The sequence below is a fragment of the Nyctereutes procyonoides genome, unplaced genomic scaffold (genome assembly GCF_905146905.1).
Source record: "Nyctereutes procyonoides isolate TBG_1078 unplaced genomic scaffold, NYPRO_anot_genome, whole genome shotgun sequence".
NCBI classification, from domain to species: domain Eukaryota; kingdom Metazoa; phylum Chordata; class Mammalia; order Carnivora; family Canidae; genus Nyctereutes; species Nyctereutes procyonoides.
The window spans coordinates 31,429,618-31,453,858 of record NW_026575140.1 but is presented as its reverse complement, the minus strand read 5'-3'; the positions used below and the strand labels follow the sequence as shown (position 1 = coordinate 31,453,858).

The 24,241-nt window shown below is 63.5% G+C and overlaps 1 protein-coding gene across 1 annotated transcript in view; it reads right to left on the bottom strand.

Moving 5' to 3' along the window:
• The window catches only part of MEGF6 (multiple EGF like domains 6), a 33,782-nt gene extending 10,700 nt beyond the window's left edge, over positions 1–23,082 (bottom strand). Inside the window, exons 1-14 of the mRNA XM_055306150.1 lie at positions 22,902–23,082; positions 17,252–17,374; positions 9,511–9,636; positions 8,834–8,956; positions 7,474–7,596; positions 6,989–7,126; positions 6,410–6,529; positions 5,933–6,055; positions 5,255–5,431; positions 4,894–5,025; positions 4,097–4,225; positions 2,449–2,577; positions 1,645–1,779; positions 1,427–1,561 (exon numbers count right to left, since the gene is read on the bottom strand). Of these exons, the coding sequence (XP_055162125.1) occupies positions 1,427–1,561; positions 1,645–1,779; positions 2,449–2,577; positions 4,097–4,225; positions 4,894–5,025; positions 5,255–5,431; positions 5,933–6,055; positions 6,410–6,529; positions 6,989–7,126; positions 7,474–7,596; positions 8,834–8,956; positions 9,511–9,636; positions 17,252–17,374; positions 22,902–23,064 (1,876 nt within the window). The 5' untranslated portion in view covers positions 23,065–23,082. The remainder of the gene's footprint in view (positions 1–1,426; positions 1,562–1,644; positions 1,780–2,448; positions 2,578–4,096; positions 4,226–4,893; positions 5,026–5,254; positions 5,432–5,932; positions 6,056–6,409; positions 6,530–6,988; positions 7,127–7,473; positions 7,597–8,833; positions 8,957–9,510; positions 9,637–17,251; positions 17,375–22,901) is intronic.
• Between the last annotated feature and the right edge of the window lie 1,159 nt (positions 23,083–24,241).

Genomic DNA, 24,241 nt, shown 5'->3' with positions numbered 1-24,241 from the left:
GCATCAGCTGAAGTGGTCCCGTCGGGCTGCAGGGAGCCTGGCAGACAGGCATTTGGGCTGTAAATCTTTGCAGACCCGACAACAGTGGGGAGCCCATCGTTCCTAGGAGACCACGTATAGCGTTTCCTGGGGGGCATCCTCAGGGCACAGGGGACTGCCCAGAAAACAGGAGAAATGAGAGAAAGTAGACCAGCAGGGCAGGGTGGTGGTGGGCAGGACGGCTGCTTCTCCAGGGAGACCTCCTGGCCGCTGCAGGATGGGGAGCAGGTACCCGTGTGCCCATGGGCTCACTTGCACAAGCGCTCCTGAGTGTCCACTGGGATCGAGGGGAAGCCCAGAGAAGGGTCAGGGGTCCGGACAGGAAGACAGGAAAGCAGGTGCTGAAGGGCACCAGACACCATGGAGCCCCTTGTGCTACACGTGGGGCTGGGGGTGTCTAGGCTGGGTTCCCAGCACCCCACACTCCTCTCCTGGACCCCTGGGACCCAAGAGCCCTGCAGGGGACCATCGCTCTGGAGGGATGTGGCCTGGGTGCAGAGGGAGACACAGACCCCTTGGCTCAGACTGGGGCCCCAGGGCCCCTCCTCGTTGCCTATAGGGGACAGGCCAAGGCTAGGGGGAGGTCGAGACAGTCGGTCCCCAGGCATGCTCACAACAGTCACCCTGCAGGTCCGGTGGTCCCCATACACCAGGGGTCAACAGGTGTGGAGAGTGCGCACACCACGTGCCATGGGAGGTCCCCAGCCGCCTGCACCCTGTGAATGGGGCTGGGCCACCACAGGATTCCTGCTGAGAGTGCTCCTCCCCCCACATCTGCCTGGGGTATGAATGTGGGCCGAGCCTCCAGCTGTGCTCACCATCCTGCACCCTTTCCCTCCACCCCCAGACCAGAGCAGCCATGCGGAGGGCCTTACTCATGCTCCACGTTCCATGCACAACACACCACGCTCCTTGCTCTGTGCACCAAGTTCCGTGCACCACACACCATACACTGCACTCCACGTACCACACACCACACTGCGTGCACCATGCTCCACACCCCAAATTGCGCCTCCAGCCCTAGTCTACACTTCAGGCAGCTTCCTAGGTCCCGCAAACGCAGACCCACCAGGAAGGAGTGCCAGCACCCCAGATGCTGGCACACTAGCGAGTGGAGGGGTGAGTAAGGAGACAACAATGTTGGGGGGCACGACCCCTTCCCTGGGCCAGGCCCTGGGCACACAGACCCACTCCTGCCTCAGCAGGCCCGACCAGCACACCGGGGATAGGCAGGCCAGTGCGAGTCACCACTGTGCAGCCACACAGGGCCAAGGCAGGTAGAAGCACCCTCGGGACCAGGCTGCACGGCCAACTCAGCCTCCTGCTCAGAGCACTTCTGGGGGCCCACCCCTCCTGACCCTGGGCATCGCGGGGGCCCACCACTGACCTTGGTCGCAGCCCTTCCCCTGGTAGCCGGCAGGACACTGCTTCTCACACTGGCCGCTGACGGGGTCACAGGCCACGCCCTGAGGGCAGGTGCACGCCTGCAGGCACCCTGGCCCAAAGAAGCCTGGCGCACACTCTGCAGAGGGTGAGGGGAGACGGGCCTGCAGGGTCAGCCAGCCTGGGGACCCCCACCCCACCACCCCACCACCCCACACTCACCGTCCTGACATCGCTCGCCCTGGAAGCCTGCCTTGCAGGAACAGCTGCCGTCTCTCCGGTCACAGGCAAGCGTGTTCTGCTGCTCACACTGGCACTCCTCAGAGCAGCCTGGCCCAAAGGCCCACGGCGGACAGGCTGCACCCACAGAACCAAGAGGGGGGCCTGCCTGCTTGCACGTACCAGCCCCCAGGGCCCACGGGAGAGGCCCTGCCTGCCCCAGACACTGCTGTCCAAAGCATGGGGCCACTGAGCCTGTTCTGCAGGTGAGACACAGGGTCCCAGCAGAGTCTAGGCACCTGCCCTGGGTCATGCCACTTCCCAGCCAAGAGCCTCTCAGAATCCTCCTCATCCCCCATTAAGTGACCCTTCTACAAGGTAGGGTACAGAGGACCTAGATAACATCTGTTTATTGTCACCCACCTTTTCTCCACCAGCCCTACTGGGAATTAGGACTCATCTTTGCTGCTGAGAAATTCCAAGAGCCAAGGGGAACCCTGTGCCCCAGGGAGGGAGGCCTGCCCCTACCCACACTGCTGCCTGCCCATTAGCCTGGTTGGGACCAGGAGGCATTAGAAGGCTGGGGATCACCCACCCAGACGCCCTGAAGGCCCCCACAGTCCAGAGGATACAGTTCTGCATCCCTGGGGAGCCCGCATCCCCATGGGGGTACCTCAGAGCCCCACGTCCTCACCTGCAGATGAACGGTCACTCCGAAGCCATAGTGTGGGCAGCAAGGAGCAGCGGCCCTACTACAGTGCCACCCCCTGTCCCCACGGACACAGGCAGCCAGGGCAGGGGACTCACCCAGGTGGCAAAAGCGGCCGTAGAGCCCTGGATCACAGAGGCAGGCCCCGTAGAGGCGGTGGCACCGGCCACGGTTAGCACAGTGGCACTTCTTGTGGCACTGCTTGCCGTAGAAGCCCTTGGGGCAGCCTGCGAGAGGCAGGGCCTCTTGAGTGCCCACCTGGACATGTCCCCTTGCCCGTGGAGATGCTCCAAGCATCCCCCATGCTGAGCACAGGAGCTAGGAGTGGCCCAGGCCACTGGGGCAGGGCCACTAGCAGCCTGAGGACTCAGCATCCTAGACAGGGAGGGGCCCAGGAGGCAGACAAAGGCACCACGAGGACAGGGCAGACACAAGATGAGCCATGGATGTGGCCATCTGCCCTGGCTGGCCTGGCTCCCCAGCGTCTGTGGTCTGGAGAACGGCCCAGGGCGTGAAGCCAAGCACATTCTTCAGCATACGCGTGGGAGATGCATAGCGACCTCACCCCGGTCTGCGTCTGACCCCCATCTGCATCCTGACTCCCATCCCTCGGTGGTGACCTAACCCAACCTCTATCCCCCAGACGAGGCCAGCGCCCCAGGCCCAAGCTCAGGGGAATGCAGGTCAGGAGAAGCCTTTTGGATTTCCTCCCCAGACTGCCTCCCTCAGGGTCAGTCCTGCCCTGTCCTGCCTCCTGAAGGGCTGCAGGGAGCTAGACGGTCACCCCAACATACATCCATGTCTGAGTCCCTGGGACCTATGGATGAGACCCTCCTAGGTTATCCTAATCCCATGAGCGTCCATGAAGGAGAAAGGAGAGGAAAGCCAGACTCGGGAAGGCAGAGGCAGAGGCTGGAGGGACACAGCCCCAGACCCCGGAGAGCCCAGGGTCCAGGAGGAGCCCTCCCGCCCAGCCTCTCCCGGGACAGGTGCCTCAGGCTCACCTGCACAGGTGCACTTCCCCACAGGACCCTCATGGACACCCCCATGGAGACCCAGGCCCCGCCATGTCGCAGGCAGAAGCACAACATAAAACCTTAACCTGCCAGGAGCCCGGGATCCCTTCAGAGCTCTGCACACAGGCAGCTTCGAGTGGAGGGCAGATCTCAAAGGGAAGGGTGGCCGTGAAGTCCCACCAGAGGGAGCAGGAGGCCCTGCAAGGCCCAGCCCTACAGCTGCAGGAGTGGCTTCCAGGGACTGAAACTACTCCCTCGCTAAGGCAGGAAGTTCTCAATACCTTAACTACGCTCTCCAATAAAAGAGGCAGAATTTTAAATGTCTGCAGACTTAAAGGCGATGCATCAGCTGCCTGGGAGACTTATTTACAGGGACCCTAGAATTCCTTCAAAAATGTAGGCGCTTCGCAGTCCGAAAGGACAGTGGTCTTGTCCCATGCAGCCATCAAAGAGCTCTACTTGAATGCTTCCAGGGACAGGGAGCTCACTACCTCAAAGGGGTGCCCGCTGCACAAGTGCTACTCTGCTAAGTCGTCAACAGGTGCTACAGTTGGGGCCCAGGAGAAGCAAACAGTGAAAACGCTGCACCACTCCCATCGTGCGGCCTTCCCCCTCTCCACTCCCACAGAAGGCAGGCGGCAAGAAGAAAGCTGGCAGGCTAGCTGCCAAGCTGTGTCCTGTCCCCTCCACCCCAGGGATGCTCCAGAGTCCCAGGAGGGGCTGCACCCACCGTCCTCACAGCGGGTCCCACCGACGCCAGGAGGGCAGCGGCAGGCGCCCGTCACAGGGTCGCAGGTCCCACCGTTCTGACAGCCGCAGGAGAGGCTGCAGTTCTTCCCGAAAGTGTCTGGAGGACAAGCTGCAGGCAGGGGCAGTGGAGCACGAGGGTCACAGCCTGCAGGAGTCTGGGCCCGGAAGGCCCTCTGGGGGACATCAAGACACCCTCCCAGGGAGTGAGCCACCCAGCACCACAAACAGTGCCATTGCGCCCCCAGTCCTGCCCCAGCACATGGCAGGCATCACTAATCAGTCCCGCGTCCTCTCCCTCTGAACTGCGGCACGTCCACCTTCTCAGCAGGGCTTTCCACAGGCAGAGCCCCGGAGATGGTCACGACGGCCCTGAACCAACCAGCGCCGTGTGCCTGGCCAAGGGTTACAGGACAGAGGCAGGGAGAGCAGGTCCCGCTACCAACCTGCCAGGCGGCCTGGGTCGTGGCTGCTCTCACCCAGGACACGGATGGGACCGGCCCACCCACCAGCTACTGTGTCACACCCCCTTCGCTGCCTTAGCTGTTGGCCTGCCTGACCCCAGACCATCCACGAGGGGCAGACGCCAGGCCCCACCAGGCCCCTCCAGGCCCCACCAGGCCCCACCAGGGCCCACCAGGCCCCAGGCTCCCCCAGCACCTACAGCAGCGCCTGGCACTGAGTGGGCTGCCCATGGACTATGGGAGCGAGTGGGTGGGCCCACCGGCCCCCCTGCCCAGGGTCCCAGGACTCATGCCACCCCCAGCCCCACAGCCTCACTCTCATTGCAGATGAGCCCAGTCCAGCCCTCAGGGCAGTCACAGCCGTCCAGGCCCGGGAGGCAGGCCGCCCCATTCCGACAGTCGTCACAGGTGAGGCTGCAGTCCTGGCCAAAGGAGGCGTCCAGGCAAACTGGGGGCAGATTGGAGTGTGGGGGGCATGTCAGGGCCTACCTGGTCCAGCCGGGCTCAGCCCCACACGTGCTGTGCAAACCCAGCACCTTCTCTGGGCCTTGGTCAAACAAGACCACTACAGGGCTCTTCCTCAAGCCCAAGACCACAGGGTGGGCAGCGGCTGGGCCGAGGGGGCGCTGGCTGTGGTCCCTGAGAGCAGAAGCCCCATGGCTGGGCCCACCTCTCACCAAACTTCTCCATCAGCGTGTGTTCACCCCGGGCCTCCGCTGCCTCCTCTTCCTCCTGGGCCCCGATGTAGTCGTCTTGGAAGAGGTGGGGCAAATCATCCTGGAGCATCGCCACATGTGGGAGGGGCCGCACGACGGGCAGCTGGCCATCCAGGTCCACCTCGGGTATCTCCAGGGCTGGGTGGGGTCACAGAGGCTCCTTAGCCTCTGCCACCCACCTGTCCCCCCAGTACTGGACCCTCCTGCCCCTTGCTGCCCAGAGCCCACAGGTGGCTCAAAGCCTGAGCCCCACCACCTGTGGGCTCCCACCTACAGCCCCTGCTGTGCCCATTCCTCCTCAGCTTGGTGGCAAGGGAGCATCCCAGTTGCACTCCTGACCCAGCACAGATGGAGAGGTAGGGGCAGGGGCAGCTGTCTTCCCTTTGGATGCTGTCCTCACTTCTGTCCCTTGTGTCACCTGGGCAGGGCAGGAACTAGACCACCCAGGACCCCCTGGCAACACCCTGCCCTCGAGGATGCCCGTCTGGCCAGCCCCTTCCCAGACCCTGCTGCCCCAGGCCTGGCCCACAGCAGGAGGCAGGACTGAGGTGGGCCCAGCCAGCCAGGAGGGGGCGCGTGGGGACAGTAGGAGCAGGTGCCTAGAAGGCAGGGTCCCTGAGGTGAGAGGGGCAGACTCACGGACACAGCCCCTGCGGTCCTCGTCCAGCCGGAAGCCAGCCTCACAGGAGCACTGGAAGGAGCCAGCCAGGTTGGCACAGTGGTGCTCACAGCCGCCGCGGCCAGAGGCACATTCATCCACATCTGCGGGCAAACCCGGGGTTGATGGGGTGGGGCCTATCTTCTGGGGGTCAGGGATCAGGGCCCTCCCAGCCTGCCTCTGCCCACTGGACTAAGGCCGTGGCTGCAGCTGCTGGAGGATGTCCACACCACAGCCGTCCTCCTGGCTCCAGAGTCAGAGCAACAGGGAAAGCCAGGCCAGGAGCAGCCAGGGGTGCAGGCCTAGCCCGTGCATGAGCCACTGCTAGTGGGGGTCACAGGCAGGTCCGCACGGCCCTGTGGACACCAGGCACTCAACTAAGTCCTGGAGGCAGAGCACAGGGAGAGGCCAGCCTGGGCCCCAAGGGACCCCCACTCCCCCCACCTCCCCTCACTCACCCTCACATCTGCAGCCATCAGTGCTGAGCCGGTAGCCGGCGTAGCAGCCACACTCATACCCGCCGGGGCTGTTGGTGCAGACCTGCTGGCAGCACGGTGAGTCAGCGCAGTCGTCCACGTCTGCGGGGCACACACCAAGGCTGCTGGCACCTGCTGGCTTGCACGCCCTCCCACACCCACCAACACACGTGCCCCCGCGTGTGCTCACACGCATCCATGCACTGTCCCGGCCCCCTGCATACACACACACAGGATGTATGCCATGGCCTTACGGCCATCAGCTGGCTGTAGGGGCCAGATTGGGGGCTGCAGGGTGGTGAGGAGTCCATCTTGTAGTGGGGTCCCTCCTGAAGAGGGGACCCCACACACCCCAGGGTTCCAGGTGCTGCTCCCAGCACGCGGGACTGAGCAGAGGGGAGGAGGGAAGCCTGGATGGGGTGTGAGTGGTGGGTGCTCTGCATCATCATGCTGCCCAGGGCTGAGCAAGCAGGACGGGGAGGGGACCCAGAAGCAGCTGCCCAGTCACAGCATCAAGCCCTTGTGCAGATGGGAGGCAGGTTGCGGGGAACCAGTGCGCACCGATGCACGTCTTCTGGTCCTCATCCAGCTCGTAGCCACGGGGGCAGGTGCAGAGGGGCCCCGCACTGCTGTGGCTACAGCCATGCGAGCAGCCCCCGTTGTTGGCCTCACAGCTGTTCACAATCTCCATCTCGATACCTGAGAGGAGACCGCTGGCAGGGATGTGGGGTGGGGGCTAGGTGACCCCTGCCGGTGGTCCTCCCTGGCCCCAGCAGCCAGGCCGTGGCCCCCAGGCCCTTCCTACTGGGAAACGGGCAGCACACAGCTCCTGGGCTGGGGGGCTCTGGAACATTCTGCCGGGCTCCCCACTCCCCTCCTCAAGCCCACGCAGCCCCACACCCAGCATTCCCCTGCCCTGGGCAGGAAAGCTCCTCCCCTTGGCCAGCCCACAGCATGCCAGTGACTGTGGGGAACTGGGGAAGTGAGCTGCTGTCCCAGGTCCGTCCACAGCCCAGGGCAGCAATGCCTGCCCACCATCCACTCACGGTAGCACTGCCGGCCATCAGCACCCAGCTCGTAGCCAGCATGGCACATGCACTTAAAGGACCCCCGGGTGTTGAGGCAGCCGTGGGCACACTGGGCCTGCCCCGTGGCACATTCATCCACATCTGGATGGGAGAGATCAAGTCAGGGGGGCTCTGGGCTGCTGGCCTGGGAGGGGCAGCCCCTGGGGAGAGGCCTCAGTATAGAGGGGTCCCCCTGGGGGTCCAGGCTCAGGCCCACTGTGCTGGGAGGGGTCCCCCTGGGTGTCAGGCCTGCCGTGCCAGAAGGGGTCCCCCTGGGGTTCAGGGCTCAGGCCCTCTGTGCCGAGAGGGGCCACCCAGGGTTCTATTCCTACTTCCTGTTCCCCGGCTTCACGACCAGGGCAGTCCACCTGAGCACCGCCGTTCTCCTCAACAGGACCAGGTGCAGAGTCATGCTCCCTCTCAGGGCAAGGACACAGGTCTGCCCTGGAGCCCCACCAGCTTGCACCCCTGCCCGCAGCATCAGGGAGGGGGGTCCGTCTCTGAACTCACCTCCCATGACAGTGCCACCCCACAGTCACCAAGCCTGGTATAGGGCCTGACACAGGAGGGGTCTTTCCCAGGGGCTGTCCACCCACATCACTGGCCATTAGGGCCCAAACCCCGGTGTGCAATCCCCGCCACTGCTCTGGTCACAGCCCCTGAGATTCCTTGGGATGAAGCTGACCCTCAGCCCGACCCCTGCAGAGCCCATTGCAGCCCCTGCACCCAGAGCAGCAGGCCAACAGCACCTAACACACCCTTTCCTGGTGTCAGCACCTTGGGGCACCCCTGTCTCTCGGACCCCCCCCCCCCCGGAATACCTGGGGGAAAGGCCACAGCCTGCCCTGGGTGCACTCTGAGGGTTACGGGGGATATGCAAGACCCCTGCTCAGAGCTGCATGTGCAGGGAGGAGGGAGCCCCCCAACTCCTGTGATGGGATAATGAACACGGCCGGCCGCTCAGCGCACTCCCCTGAGGCAGAGGATGAAGAAGCACGTATCTAGAAAGTGGTGCCCAACCGGGACCTGGGACAATTCTAAGTGTGCATGCTAACAACCGGCAGAAACATCCGGAAGTTGGCCGTAGAGATGGCACCGGGGCTACAGGGATGCCCCTTCCTTTCTCCTTGTGGCCTCCTGTTTCCATGACAACCACGTGCTACTAAGCTAATACAAGAACTACTTAAAAACACGACCCGAGACCTCCCGCTTACTTCTGCCAAAATAAGACTTGGGCTCCTGGTATACATCCTTGTCCCCTCCCCATCTCCACCCTTGGGGCCCAAGACCTCCAAAGCTATCCCCAGGGTGGGGCAGGGTACGGGGAGAGGCACCTTACCTTCGCAGGACCTGCGGTCAGATGCCAGCAGGAAGCCCACATGGCACTCACAGTGGGCAAGGCCCCGGCGTGCCTGGCACATGTGCATGCAGCCACCGTTCCGGTCTGCGCATGGATTCCTCCCTGTGGCCACAGGCCCAGAGGAATGGAGGCAAGGGGTAGGTGGGGTGCTCCTCAGGTCTGGGGTGCCTCAGGCCTCTCAGGAGCCCCCCTCCCCATGCTCTTGTTCCTCTGGGCTCCAGTCTAATGGGCTCTCCCAGATGTGGGAGCCCCAAGACACCTCCAAGAAGACAGCTCCTCCTGACCTGCAACCCCCCAGCCCTGCAACCCCCCAGCCCTGCGACCCAAGGCCACTCTGCCTCCACTGTTCAGCCCCTCCACCCACCCTTGCTCCTGGCCAACAGGCGTGTGATCCCTGAGCACAGCTGAAGGAGCTTCATCCCCAACACCCACCAGGGGCTAGACGGTGCCCAAAACACGCCTGGGCAGCCGAGGGGGACCTGCCTCTCCTGAGGCCCGTGTCCAGCCCCAGCAGCCAAGCAAGGAGGTGAATCCAATATGTATTCCGGCTCCTGCCCTGGGCTTGGGTTTCAGGGTCCCTGGGTGGGTCTGTGGCTGTGTGGGGTATAACGGTCCCAGTGGGGACTCCTGAGGGCAGGCAGCACACGGATACTCACGGACACAGCGCTTTCCGTCTTCCTGGAGCTGGAACTCGGGCCGGCACTGACAGCGGTGCTGGGTCACTGTGAGCTGAACACACTCGTGCTGGCAGCCACCGTTCCCCAGGGCACAGGAATTTATGGCTGGGGACACAGACAGGAGCACAGGTCAGCCTAGGAGGAGCCTCCTGTCATCAGACACAGAGCAGGGACGAGACACGACCATCTCCTGCAGAAAGACGCCACTTCCTTCCTGTGTGTGTCCCAGGAGCAGGGACTTTGAGAGGGTGTTGACGGCTTTGGCTTCAACTTTCCAGCCCAGAGACAGGGTATGCAGAACCACAGGCCGCCTCTGGATCCTTGTCCCCAGCTGGCCCAAGGACTGAGTGTAGCCTGGCACTGCAGAGCTACCCTGCATCACCTGGCATGGAATGCAAAACACCGGGCACGCTCTGAGAGCCAGTGAGTTCGGGACTCGGGCCGAGTGGACTGGGAGACTCCTGGAGGAGGTGGCGGAGGTCCAGACGTCTCCACCGCCCTGTCAGGCCAGCGCAGGGGCAGGCGAGGGGTTGCCATAGATCTAGCCTCCCACTCCTCGTGGAGCAGCCCAGCTCATGCCCACCCTGCATGGTTTATGTGGGAGCAGGAGCCACAGGAGCAGCCACGACATCCACACAGACTGGGTTGTGGGCTCGAAGCTCTGAGGACACTAGGACCACACTGATGGCAGAAGCAATGCCCTTCAAGGCCCTTCAAGGAGAGCACTCCATTTCCTCACGTGAGGCACACAGTTTGGGAGCCTCTGCCGAGGGTCCCCTCCAAAGCCAAGCCAGCCCTGGAGGGGGGTACACCAGGAAGGACACGACTCTGTCTCCTGGTTGCACCTGCCCGGTCATATGCACAGAGAAGCAGTGGAGACATGAGGCCTGGGCCAAATCAAGATGGTCTGCTGCCCCCTTAGCCCTTTCCCCATCCTGCCACCCCTGACTCTGCGCTGATCCCCCCAGGGCCCTGCCTGCCTCTCCTCATACGCTGTGCTTTAGGCACCACCATCAGGACGCCTGGGTGGCTCAGTGGTTGAGCGCCCGCTTTCAGCTCAGGGCGTGATCCCGGGGTTCCGGGATCGAGTCCCACATTGGGATCCCTGCAGGGAGCCTGCCTCTCCCTCTCCCTCTGCCTCTCTGTGTCTCTCATGAATAAATAAATACAATCTTAAAAAAAAAAAGGCACCACCGTCACTCAGACGTTTCTGAGCATGACCTAAGCCACCCCCATTCCTGGAGCTGTTTGTCTCCATGACTCCAAGTGCATCGCTGCTTGAGACTCGTAATGGGAACCAGAAGCCCCTCCTGACAAAGGGCCAGGCACACAGAGAGGGTCTTGGAGCCCAGGGGGGTGGTAGGGGGCACCAGGAGGACCCTGGGAGTGGTGGCCGGGCTGGAAAGAAGCCCCTCCCGAAAGGCAGAGCCCCCAAGTTGAGCCCAGGGGCAATCAGACAGAAATCACCAGCGGGTGGGCCAGGCAGGGGGAGCCTGGGCCCCCGTCTCCCGCTCTGCTCAAGTCCTAACATTCCAGATGCTCCCAAGCTGTGTGCGTAGTGGAGCCAAGCCCAGTGTCATCCTGCACATCATGTGCCACGGGTTTCCAGAAAGCTGAACGGGGCGGAAGTTTCTCAGGCACTGGGCTGTGCAGCGCGGGGAGGGGCCGGCTCTGGCGTGGCCGGTGCCCAGAGCTGGGGGTGAGGGTTCCAGCCCCCTCGGTTGTTTCTAAACCCGGCTGTGGAACCCACCTGCCAGCCCGGGCACTCCTGCAATTAAGGACTTGGGCCCGAAGCAAAGCTGACAGCCCTTCAGAAAATGGGCAGTTAGGGGGCTAATGCTTGTGTCCCTGCAGGATTCGTATATGTACCCCTAACCCTGAACCCCCAGTGTGCCCCTGGAGACAGAGCTTTCGTGGAGACACTTAAGGTTATAGGAGATCACAAACGTGTGGCCCTGATCCAACAGAATCTGTGTCCTTATACGGAGAGATGTGAGATCTCTGGTTCTGTGTCTCCTTCTGCAGCAGCAGGACATGGGGCCAGGGGGAGGGGGCGTCCAGGAAGGGGACCCCACCAGGAACCCCCTTGGCTGGCACTTCCCGCCTCCAGAGCGGTGAGAAAATACATTTCTGCTCTTCAAGCCACCCCGCTGCGGCACCTGTTCCAGCGGCCTGAGCTCATACACCCTCCCTGCCCAGCTTGGGAATCCCAGGACCGGGGGCTTCAGCCCAGGGCTGCTCGGGCCCCTTGTGGGTTCCAGGAGCTGCCGGCAGGGGCCGCCACCACCCACGAGCCGCAGGGGTGAGGCGTCCACTCACAGAGGCACGGGGGCCCCCCCGGGTCAGGAGACCGGACACACGTGGGAAACACACGACCCCCCGGGGTGGAGGGCCCACTCTGCCTGGGCCGGCAGCTCCCTGCTCTTGGGGCCACAGGCGGCAGCCCTGAGCCCTGGGCGGGGATCCAGGGCGGGAGCCCAGCACCAGGTGCATCCGAGCGCCAGGGAGGAAGCAGCCCGGGGGGCTGTGGACAGCTGGCTTGGAGCGGCTCTGGGGCGAGGCAAGGGGCTGTGCCCTGGCAGGCCCCCAGCGGACACAGGGCTGCCAGCAGGACGCAGGGCTGTCAGGGGGACGCCGCACCCACCGGCCAGTTCTGCTGCAGCCTCGAAAGCCAGCCCCATGGTTTCTGGGCAGGCTCGGGGGTGGCCCTGGTTCCCGCTGCCTTCACGGGGTTTGGTAATTACTGCTCTCAGACTGGCTTGGTTTTTCGAGGTCCCAAGAGTCTCACACCACGTGTGGTCAAAGGCCACCCACACAGTCCTTCCTTCTAGAAAGCCCTCTGTTGGGGACAGGACCAGCATGGCCGGGCGGGAGGGGGTGGCCGCCTGGCTGAGCCAAGGGGGACCTCTCCTGGGCTCTGCCCGCCTCAGCCCCCCAGGTCGTTGTGGGTTGCCTGCTACTCTGCCTTGTGCTATCCTGTCTCCCACCCTCAGGTTGGGGCCCCTGTCCTGCAGGCGAGCACGATTATTGTGGCTGTGCAAGGGGCCGCCCTCACCCACGTGCCAGAGGCTGGACTGGCCAGCCTCCTCACAGACCACAAACCCACCAGCCACCACCACTCCCAGGCCCAGCCAGGGAAAGACAGCCACGAGGGCAGCCCCAGGGCCCCCGTGGTGCCTACTGCCTGCCCAGCACACCCGAGGGTAAAGCGGAGGGGTGAGCCCCCGGCTCCGCTGCAGCCCCGAGGTGCATACCAGGCTGCCGTTCACACAGCCACCCAGCCCCCGGCCCCGGCTCCAAGCTCATTTCTGCCCTGCTTACACTCACCAACCTTCCCCACCGCACGGCCCAGTCTGTCTTTGCTTCCCCGCTGGGTTTCCTCATCCAGCCCAGGGCCTGTGACCACTGCCTCTGGCTCCCCTGGCTTGGGGTATGACCATCCCATCACCCCTGGGTACCGGCAGGCTGCACTTCTGGGGTCCCGGGCAGGGAGTCTCAGGAGCAGAGCTGCTTCTCCCATGGGCCCATCCAGATACAGGGGCCCCTTGGGGCTGGGATGGTACCCTCCTTTCCTGCAGCTGCAGCTCTGGAGGGTGCTGGAGAACATTCCCAGAACCACATGTGTGGCTCTGCAGGGATGGGTATAGAGACAAGCCTGGAGATCTGCACCTTCCCGCTGCCTGGGGCTTTGGCATCAGCCCCAGATGCTGCCAGCAGGGCCTCTAGGGGGGCCAGGCAGCCTCCCCAGGCCTCCCCTCTGGGGCTGGAGGGCCTGTGAAGCCCCTTGCTGCCCTCTCACTGGGAGAGCCAGGCCTGGTGGGGAGAGGGGCTGCCCCAAGGCCATGTGGCACTAGTCTGACAGAGGCCCAGGGAAAAGCAGGGCTGGGGAGCCCTTCCCACCACCCTCCTAGGAGGGGGAACCAGGGCAGGGGCATCTGGCTACTGTTGAAGGTGGGTGGGGCATGCATGCTGACAACAGACTCCTCCCCAAGGGCTTGTATTGGGGCAGGGAGGCGGGTGTTAGTCCAAAAGGCAAGCAGGGGCAGAGGCCAAGGGGAGGGGCAGGATGGAGAGCCCATCTCTTCCCAGTGGCTGGCCCAGAGCACCCCATGAGACCCTCTACTGGTTGAGCCAGGGATGCAGTGATCCCTCACACGGACCCCCTAGTGCATTGCCTGCGGGCTGGAACATGGAGAAGCATCCCTGTCCGAGGCCAGGGCCCAGAAGGGACCACTAGGCAGGTGTCCTGGTGGCTCAGAGCAGCCAGCTGCAGGGAGGAGGTGGGTTTCCCTGTACCAAGTGTTAAACCACCCAGCGGCGGGTTTCCATGGGTTTACAGGCTGGCGCTGTGTGAGACGTCACAACAAAGCTAGAATGACCGACCTTAACCCATCACCTGACCAAAGCACTCCCAGGCCCTGAGTCAGGAAAGGAAAGAGGCTAATTCTGTGACCCAAGAGTGACAAGCAGGGTCAAGTAATCCCGAGCCCTGCTCTTCCCACCCTGGAGGCTCCCTGGCACCAGAGGGATGCCAGGCTACTTCTGCTTCTCCCAGGCCAGGCTAAGTGGGTGGTGCTCATGGGCCTCAGGCTGATGGCAAAATCCTTGCAAATTCTCATTTTTAAGAATTGAAATCTTTCTGTGTTTTATATCCACCAAATCTCTGCAAAGGAGAGATGAGAGAAAGCTGTGCATTTCCTGTCCTCTCCCTGCCTCGGAGGCAAGTTCCACAAGTGTTTCAAGTCCCCGCTTGTGTGTTTCAAGGCCCCCTCTCAAGCAGGCCTCCTCTGAGGACCTCTCGCAGCCCACAGGGCCCAGGGACATGCAGCACCCTAAGAGATCTCAGCATGCAGGACGGGGACATCCCCGGGGACACCTTCTCCACCCCCATCCCACATCTCTAATGCTCACTCCAAGCTGCTAGGTAGCATCGGGGGCCTGGGGCTGTTTCCTGCCAGCCTGCAGAGTCCCCAGAGAGCTCACAGCACCCCTCCCCCAGAAGAGGAGCCCAGAAGGCCCCAGGGGAGGGGTCCAGAGCAGCTGCACTCCGGCTGTGCAGCCTGCCCCACAGCTGCTGATACCTGTACGGATTCTTCCCATAATCATCTGCTACAGCCCCAGGGTGGCCCAAGCTCAGAAGGCACCCTGTAAAGCTTGGACAAGAGCAGCTCCTCCCCATGTCCTGCACCCTGGGAGCTCCAGAGGACAGGGGGACAAGGCCCCACAGTTCTCAGGGGCAGGAAGTCCAGTTGCACGCCACTCAGAATGCTTGAGGGTCTAGGAGGGCCTCCATCAGGCCCCCACCTTGAAGCCACTGTCCTATGACCTGGGATGCATGGCCACCCCTGCCTACCCACCCAAGACCACCACTGCAGCTGGGCAGGTCCCTCAGCAACCAGAAGGGTACATTAGCAAGCAGGGAGAGGTGGCCCTGTGCAAACACTTCCCGCTCTGCCTGTGGAGAAGCTTCCTGGAGACCCCTGCCCATGGTGGGAGTTTCTCTGCAAGGCCCAGGCCCCTCCAGGAAGGGCAGTTCCCAGGACACCTGGGTGGCTCAGCGGTTTAGTGCCTGCCTTTGGCCCAGGACATGATCCTGGGGTCCCTGGATCGAGACCCACATCGGGCTCCCTGCATGGAGCCTGCTTCTCCCTCTGCCTGTGTCTCTGCCTCTCTCTCTCTCTGTGTCTCGTGAATAAATTAAATTTTTTTTTTTAAAAAAAGGAAGGGCAGCTTCCTGCAGGCCATGTCAGACAAACCCACCCCAATCCCAGACTGGGAACCAGCCTGCATCCTGGCAGGCTGCCAGCAGCCGGGAATTCTAGGTACAGAGAATTTACTAGAAATAGCCAGGTGCGTGTAGGTAAGGGGGACACAGTGTGCACTTCTGCTGGGAGTGACAGTCAAAGAAAAGAGAAAGCCAGAGGCCAAACACCAGCATTGAGGAGACAGCTTACAGCGATGGGGGGCTCCAGGAGCCGGGAACCCGCACTGAGGGAGCTGCAGGCTGTCTGGAGCTCACCTGCATGTGCAGTGCTGGGGTCCCATGCTGGGGGTGCCATGCTGGGGGTGCTATGCTGCGGGTGCCATGCTGGGGGCACCACACAGAGGGGCCGTGAGGTCCCAGTGGCTTCATGCCAGGCCGAGCAGACCACGCCCAGGAGCCCTGGCATCAGACCCCCAAAAGACTTTTAAAATAAGCAAATGCCACAGATCAAGACTTCTGGGGCCCAGAGCACTGGCATCTCCCAGGGAAGGCTCCTACGTGGCAAGGGGATGGGCTGGGGACCACAGCAAGGCTGAAGGGCATCCCTCCTGAACTGCCCGCAGCCCATGGCTTCAAGCCTCTCTCAAAGGCCCCTCCCATCAGCACCCACATTCCTGCCATCCAGCCTCGGTGAAAGCCATTGTCAGCATAGATGGGGAGGCCCTCGACAGACTGGGGGTGTCTCAGACCCCCTGGACCAGCCCCAGGGACACCCTGATCCAGAAGAAGGCTGAGAAGGGATGTCGGGGGCCTGGGTAAACCAGCGGCTCTCAGAAGCCCCCTCTCTCAGCCCCCAACGGGCGGCAGCTGGGGGTGGCGACGCCATCGGATTTGTCTGGAAGCGCATTACAACACTTCCCACATCTGTTTCCACTTTCCGACCAGAGAAACTGCGGGGCAGCTGTCCCACTGCCCGAGCAGCGCCCGGACACGTGAGAGTGTGTGTGCCCTGAGGCACCCCCGAGGCTGGCACGCCGCCCTGCCACATAGCAGCACGGCACGCGGGACGAGGCCACTCAGAGCCCGCTGGGCCCGCTCCAGGCCTCCAAGGTGGAAACAAGGGATGTCCTGCCCCCAACCCCCCCAGAGAACGACCACCACACGGCCTCCCAGACACAGTGGCCCCCTACCCTCCACCACTGCGTCCAGAGCCAGCAGGGAGAGGGGCAAGGGAGGGTGGACAGCGAGCACTGGACCCTGGCCTGCAGCCCCTCCACCTTCCACCTCAGCAGGTGCCCAGCGCTGTCCCTGGGAATCCTGTGCTTGCAGGGATGGCAGGCTGTGGCCAGGGCACCTCCAACAAGCCCACTGTCCACGGAATAAAGACCCTACAGAGGAAGTGAGGGTCGAGGTCCCGCTTCTTGGCTCCCTCTTCCCCGCCTGCCACTGGCCAATCCCTACACCTCCCAAGGCTGGGGTGGGGGGACCAGGGCCAGGAACCCTAGCTCCACAGGCCAAGACTGGCCTCATGCTCCCCTGCCCCTGCCCTCACCAGCCTCCCCTGCCACCCTGCAAGCACCCAAGTCATCCCTGAGTCTGGTCCCGGGCCTGGGACCCCACTGACCCACCACAGCTGCTGCTCAGAGAGGGCTCCAGAGTATGGTGGTGGCCCAGGGGCTCCCCGCAAGGAACATGGCCTCAGCATCCCAGGCTCACAAGGTTCCGCCTCAGCATGGGGGAGCCAGGCCCCTGGGACTCTTCTTTCCCTCCCATGCATGGAGGGGGCAGGCCGGTGAGAGCCCCCAGGAGCCGAACACACTCTGCACAATGGAGCCACCATAAAAGAGGCTGCTGCTGAGCAGGCAAGCCCCATAGGGTCTCCTCGTACAGGGACCCCAGCCCCATCCCACCGGGCAGACCCAGGGCAGGTGCACATCTGAGGCCAGGAGCCCAGGTGGGGAGGTGGCACGGGCCCAGAGGGAGGGCCAGCCGCTTCCAGGGCCGCAGGGCACTTACCCAAGCAGGTCCTGCCATCTGCATGGAGCCGGAATCCGGGCTTACACTCGCAGAGGTAGGAGCCAGGTGTGTTCACACACCTGTGCTGACAGCCGCCATTGTGCACCTGGCACTCATCCACATCTGGAGGGGGACACAGTGCCAAAGGTTAACAGCCAGTCGTCATCTGAGCTGGCCCCAGGGACCCCAATCTGGGCCCCTCACTGAGCACATGGACCCCTGCCCGGGTGCCCGAGCTCCAAGTCCACGCTTGCTGGAGCAGAGTGGGGAGAAGGCTGGGCCCATCCTCACACCTGGCCAGCCTGCACAGGAGGAAGAGCCACCACCTCTGGGTTGGCCAGGACATGGGGAGCAACTGAGAGGGTCAGAAAGAACGCAGGCAGCAGTGGTCTGACCAATGAGGTGGCTGCAGTGGGCACTGGGCTGAGGTCAGGGGAGGCCTAGCTCCTCATGCCTTTCAAGGCTGAGCTCGGAGCACATACTCTTTTCTAAAGCCCAAATCCAGAAGCATCCTCAGGATGGTGCCAGCCACTTCTCCAGAGCCCATGAGCCCAAAAGGAAAAGCCAGGAATTCATGAGATGCCCTTGCCCAGGCTTCGGCAAGGGGGAGGCAGGTCGAATAATGTGCCCCCAAATTCACATCCATCCTGAGCCTCAGAACGTGACCTTGAGAGGTAGGTATAATTTGTTATCCGTACTGGGTAAGATAAGCCCTAAATCCAGGACTGGGGTCCTGATAAGAGCTACACAGGGAGAGAGAGGGTAGACAGAGGTGGCCACAAGCCAAGGAACAGGAGTAGCCATGAGACGCTGGAAGGACAAGGCAGGGAAGTGTTTCCTCTGGAGGTTTCAGAGGGAGCTGTGGATACCTCCATGCCGGACTTCCAGCCTCCAGAAGAATAAGAGAATACGTGTCTATGGCTGTGTTTGTTTGGGTCCCAGGAAACTAACTCAGGTGCCGTCTGCCTGAGGAGGGGGCTCCCAATGCTGGGGTCAGGAGCCCACCAGCCACATCCCCAGGACAGGACCTCGTGCAGGTCCCAGGCACTCTGCTTCTAAGAGAACAGCTCCCATCTGAGACCACCGGCCACCAGGGCAGGACACCTGTGCCCATGGCACCTCAGGCCACAGGGCAAGCGCTGACCAGAAGGGGATAAGGCCACGCCAAAGGCCTGGGGTAGCTGCCCCAGGAACCAAGCTGAGGACAGGAGAAGCAAGAAGACCCTCCCCAGAGCTAGCGGCCAGGGGGCCTGCACCCCAGGAGGGTCCCCTCCTTCTGCAGGAACACCTGCAGGTGAGGCTGCCCTCACCTCATCCCGGGGCACCAGGGGAGGCTGGGCAGCAGCTGAGGTGGTCAGAATAAGCTGCCGAAGACACCTGTGTTCCCGGCTAACGCCAGGAGAGACACAACTGTCGGGAGACACGGGGATGGAGGGAGGAGGCTGCTGCAGACACGGGGCAGCCCCGGCACACTGGGCATGGGGACGGAAGCCCGTGCCTGGGCCTCTGGCCAGCCCACACTGCAGACGCCAGCCTCACCGGCTGAGCAGCCAGCTTCCCCAACCACAAAAGCAGGGAGACAGACACACAGACGCCCCACGCAAACCTCTACAAGCCAGGACTCCACCCTCCAGTGCCCGCCCGTGAAAATGCCCGCCTTCCATGCTCCCACCCTAACATGCCAGCCATCCGAGCCCACTTGTGAGGGGGGCTAGGCTCCCCCCAAACACCCCAGCGCCTGTCCGCAGGCAATGCTTCCCACACATGGGAACCATGCCGCCAGCCAGCAGTCTGATATGTACCCAGACCCCCAGAAACAACAGCAAACAAACCCTCTGCTCAGCACACAGGCCAGGTCCACTCCAGGGAGAACCCCAAGGCCCTGCCAAGCCCTGAGACTGCCTCAGAGAGAAGACGAAGACCCACAAAGGCACTCCATTGCCTGTGGCAGCCTGGAGCTCTCAGAACAGAGTCCGGATGATTCTCGGGAAGAACCTTGAAGGCAGAGGTCAAAGGCTCCCCAGTAGAGCCCCAGAGAGGATGGGGGACAGAGAGCCCCACGGCCCTCCCATAAGACAGTTGGCTGGGAGAGGGAGGGAATGGGGAATGGACGAAAGGGCAGGGCGGGCAGCACCCAGGGGGTCTCAGGGAGGAGATCCTGCCCATCCCTCCCAAGCTCAGATCCCTCTCTCTGAAAGGATCCCTAAGAGGTAAAGATGTGACCCCAGAGGGCACAGCTCTGGGCACATGGTAGGTGCTCAGTAAAGCTTTGGGGAAGATGTGCCAGGTGTGTGTGGTCCAAGGGCAGGTGGACGGCAGTCTCACAGTCTAGAGCAGCCCTGCCAGGCGTCATTCTAGTAGGTGTCATTCTGGCATGCTGCTGTGCTCCTGACAGGCCTTGGAGGCAGGTGCTGGGTGAACAGGCAGGCAGGGCTGCTGGCTTCTGGAAACTCTGCTCTCGGCCAGCAGCTTCATGCTCACGCTCGGCTCACTGTAGACCCCCAGCTGGGGGACAGGCTGATTCGGGTGGCTCTACACCCCTGAGCCGCTCGGACACCTGGCTGGGAGGCCAAGCCCACCTGGAGGACCACATCCTCCAGCAACTCCTAGGCAGGTCCAAGCAAGCCGTCCAGGACACACTGGGAGCCCTGGACAGCATCCGAGCCTGCGCCAGCCCAGCTGCCCTGTGGGCCACAGGGACATCAAGTGGACAGTCTGGGAAGAAGCACTTAGACCTGGGGCAGGAGGTTGCCATCAGCCAGCAGGGCCCCACCAATGGGTCTGCCCCCACAGCTGAGGCCTCCCACCCTGGCTCACCCCCTGCCCACATGACCAGTGTTCTCCTGGCCCCCCTGTTGCCCGCAAAGGGACATTTGGACTCAAGTATCCACATCAGTGGACAGAAATCCTACTCCTTGCTAAGATATACAAGGCACAGCTGCAAGCTGTCTCCCCCGGCGCTCCTCTTGGGAAGGGCTGGCACACTGACTGTGGCTCCAAGCTCTCCCCTGGCCCTGGAGCTGCACTGGCCTGGGGGTCTGCAGTCCACCACCCATGGGGACAGGATCTGTGAACAGCAGCCTGACAGGTGCGACAACGCCCAGCCACCATTTCCAACACCACTGAGTGCGGTCAGCCTGTGTGGGTATCGAGACACAGCCGGCAGCTGGAGGGTTCCCCCTCCACCTCTTCTGCAGAGCAGCAGGGCATCTGGCCACATGACCTCCTGCTGGGCCCCTTTACAGAGGAAGCAAGCCAGCACCTGGTTCCCTAACCAGCCCACCCCACTCCAGAAGCAGCCATGTGGGGGCAGAACAGTGCTGTCTTCAGCGGACGCCCACCACCTAGAGACCCTGTGACCATGGCTGTGGCCATGGCTGTGACTAGAGAGCCACAGGGTCCATGATCTTCAAGGAGAGTGGGGTCAGCTGAATAATGGCCCTCCAAAGGACCCACATCCTAACCCCTGGAGCCTTACCTGGCAAAAGTGACTGTGCAGCGGGCTTAAGTCAAGGATCGTGAAGTGGGCAATGATCCTGGAGTACCCAGGTGGGCCCAGGGTCATCATAGGGTCCTTAGAAGAGGGGGCAGGAGGTCAGAGAGGAGAAGGTGGGGAGACAGGGGGCCTCTGGCAGTGTCGACAGAGGTGGGGCCACAGCCAGGGATGCAGTCCCTCCAGACACTGGAAGGACATGGAAACCGGGACATCCAGGTTTCCGAATGTGCACTCTGGCCAGCCTGGCCTCCTGACTCCCCCAGGGAGGCCCACTGTGGTCTGTGGGGGTGGGATACACTCCCCTGGGCCCAGTCCTGCAGGCCCGCTCCCTCCGGATATGCCAACTGGTCTACACACGGTGATTCCTGCAGTGGAACACCTCAAGACCCTCCAAACAGCAGGGCCCCAACTCTCCCAGCCAACACAGAGGGAGGTCTGGGTCCCCTCCTCCGTCCCCTGACTGAAAGAACTCGAGGACCCCATGTCTCCCATGCTGACCCCATGGAGCCAAGAGATAACACCAAGCCTGGTGCAAACCTCCTCTGCCCTCTCCAACCTTAGGCCCAGCCACCACATGCCAGGTGCAGCCCACACCTGCATGGGGAGAAGCTGGGAGCCCAGGAGCACACAGGTCCAGAGCTGGGCTATTTGCAGGAACAGCCAAGCCAGAGGCCCTCAGGAACGGGCACCAGTGTTGGTGCTGCCCTCAGCTGAGAGGTGTGGCTGGGGACTTCGGCAGCCCAAAGATGGGAACTGCCTCCCACACTGGCACTCGGTGACATCACTGTGCTGACACTGGGTGGCTCCCCAGGTGCTGCCTTGGGCAGCCCATCAGCATGCTACGGGGAGCCCATGGAGGCCAGGGTAGAGTCAGCTGCTCCTGCAGAAACCCCCCACTCAGCCCCTTCTGAAGCCTCACCCATGCTTACATGGAAACCTGAGCCCGCTGGGACGCTGCCAGGAAGCCCGCTCACGTGGTTATCGAGTTCAGAATCCTGCTTTCCCCCCCCAAATATGCCACAGGGTCCTCCTCATGCCCAGAGATCGCACCCCGCCATCCACATCCACCCTTGTCCTCTTCTCTCCGCAAGTTCACACAGGCCCTGGAGCAGGGTGGGGGCTCCCCAAAGCCCAGCCACACAGCCCCTGGCCCCTGGAGGCTACGCAGCCTCACAGCACTCAGTGTGACCAATGGACCAGTGACAGTGCTGGCCTGGCCTTGGCTGAGCCACCAAGTGGGAGGGCTGCCTACCCCGTGGAGACCCAGCCTGAGACCCAGCTGGCCAAGTGACAAAGCCAGGGGATGCAGGAGACTACCACCACCAAGGGCCTGCAGCTCAAAGCTCCGTGTGCCCCCCTGCAGGGACAGCGGCAGAGACTGGCCAGGGCACAGTGGAGCAGGCCCCAAACCTCCAAGACCAGGTGCCCTGCAGAGCCGCGCAGGGGCCAGGAACAGCCTGGAGGGCAGCACCCCGCCCCCCACTGTGATTTGGGGGGCACTCACCGCATCCTGTCTCCCATTCCTGAGGATGCCAGCTCCAAGCTCTAAGGAGCTCCTGCAGGGAGGCTGGGCACCAGATCCAAGGGCAGGGAGAGGCAGCATCCACCAGGACAGGGGTGTATCCACTCTCCCTGAGCTGCCGGGGTCCTCGTGGATCACCCTGCAGCCCACTGGGCTGACCACACTCCCCGGGTTTGGGGAAAGTGACAGAAAGAGGATGGCAGCTGCCACATCCACACACGACCCCCAAAGGGGCTCAGGCTCTGGGGACCCCGTAAGGGCAGACCTTGCCTTTAGGGACCCCAGAGGGCTCTCTCTTGAGCCTGCCTTCTCGCCCGACCCCCAGGGGCGCCGCCGCCGCAGGCAAACGCCAGGGCCCGTTTCCCTTCCCTCTGGTGGGGACATTCTGCTGTCAGCAGCCTCCGCGGCCGGCCGGGCGGGAGAGGGGAGTCGCAGTGTCCGAGGACTCCGGGAGCAGGGCCCGTCCCAGAGGAGGCGCCGCCAGCCGCACGGCCCCGCCCCGCTCCCCCCAGGCCCTCCAGCCCCGCGCCGCCAGCCCGCCGCTTGCTTGGGGGGGAGCCCGGGGGCCCGGGGAGCCCCGGCGGAGCGGGGCGCGCGCCCCCCCACCCCGCGCAGGGTCCGCGGGCGCCCACCTGGCCTGCGGTCCCCGACGCCCGCGGCGTAGCCGGCCTGGCCCAGGTGGCACGGGTAGCAGCCTCTCCAGAGGTAGCGGTAGTGCGTGCCCGCCACGCGCGCCAGGCCCCCCAGGAGCCCGAGGCACCAGAGCGCGGCCAGGCCCCCGCGGGACGCCCCCATGGCCGCGAGCAGCGCGCCCCGCCGCCCCGCCGCCCCGCGCTCCGCCCGCCCGCCCGCCCGCCCGCGCCTTTCAGTCCGCGCTCTCCCTCCGCCCCCCGCAGGTGAAGGCGAATCCCCGCGGCGGAGGGCCCGGCCCGCCCCGCCCCCCTGGGCCCCGGCCCGCCCCGCCCCCCCGGGCCCCGCCCCCCCGGGCCCCGCCCCGCCCCGGCCCGCCCCGCCTCGCGGGGGGCGCACAGGCCCTCCTCAGCCAGGCACGCGGGGACACGTGCACAAACAGACCCACGTGGGCAAATACACACACGCGCCGGACCCTGCACAACGTACAGCCACACGCACGCACACACGCGTTCCCAGCTCCTGCACCCAAAAGACCCCAAAGCAGAAAAGGAGGCCACCCTGGCAATGCCACTGGGGGCTCCAGAAAGACAGTTTGGTGCAGTTGGGTTCCGTCAAGGATGAGTGGGTGGGAGCCAGGGACTTTGAGTCCCACCCACCCAAGTGGAAATCCCAAGGGGTTGAAGACACCTGCTGCCCCCAAGCCTGGGGTCCAGCACCCTGCACTACCGTGTCCTCTGCTGGACTGGAGGGGGACTGGCACCCAGAGGGAGCCTGGGCAAGGGGAATCCCTGTACCCTGAGAGCAGGGAGGCTCAGAGTGAACATGGACTCCCCAGCAAGGACAGCAAGCCCCAGGTGGCAGGCTACAGAAGCCCCAGAGGTGCGTCTAACCCCAAAGCCCGGAGCCCCACGTTGCTCAAGGGCACAGCTGGAGGCTCCAAGTTTGTCTGAAGCAGGCAGCAGCCACTGTGCCTCATAAGGACCTCAATGAGCCTTGACCCTATGCTGCCCCCTGAGGTCGCACACCCAGCACCCTGCCTCGGCCGGACCTCCTCCCTGGGGTTAACTACCAGGGCCAAGGCCTTGCTGGCCAGCACTCTGCCCCGCCCACCTGTGCACAGGGTCCCAGGGGGCAACCGTGGGCCCATGGGAGAGAGGCACCAGCTCATCTGGCCCAGTCCTGCCTGCGATGCAGAAGCCAGCCCTTCCCATTGGCCCCCTGCCTGCCAGGCGCCTGGCAGGGCAGAAAAGGGCCTGCCTGGGGCCTGCCTGCCTGTCTGCCACCACCCCCTGGGTGAGCTTCTCTCCTGTCCTCCTTGTGAACTGCACAGCAGCCCTTG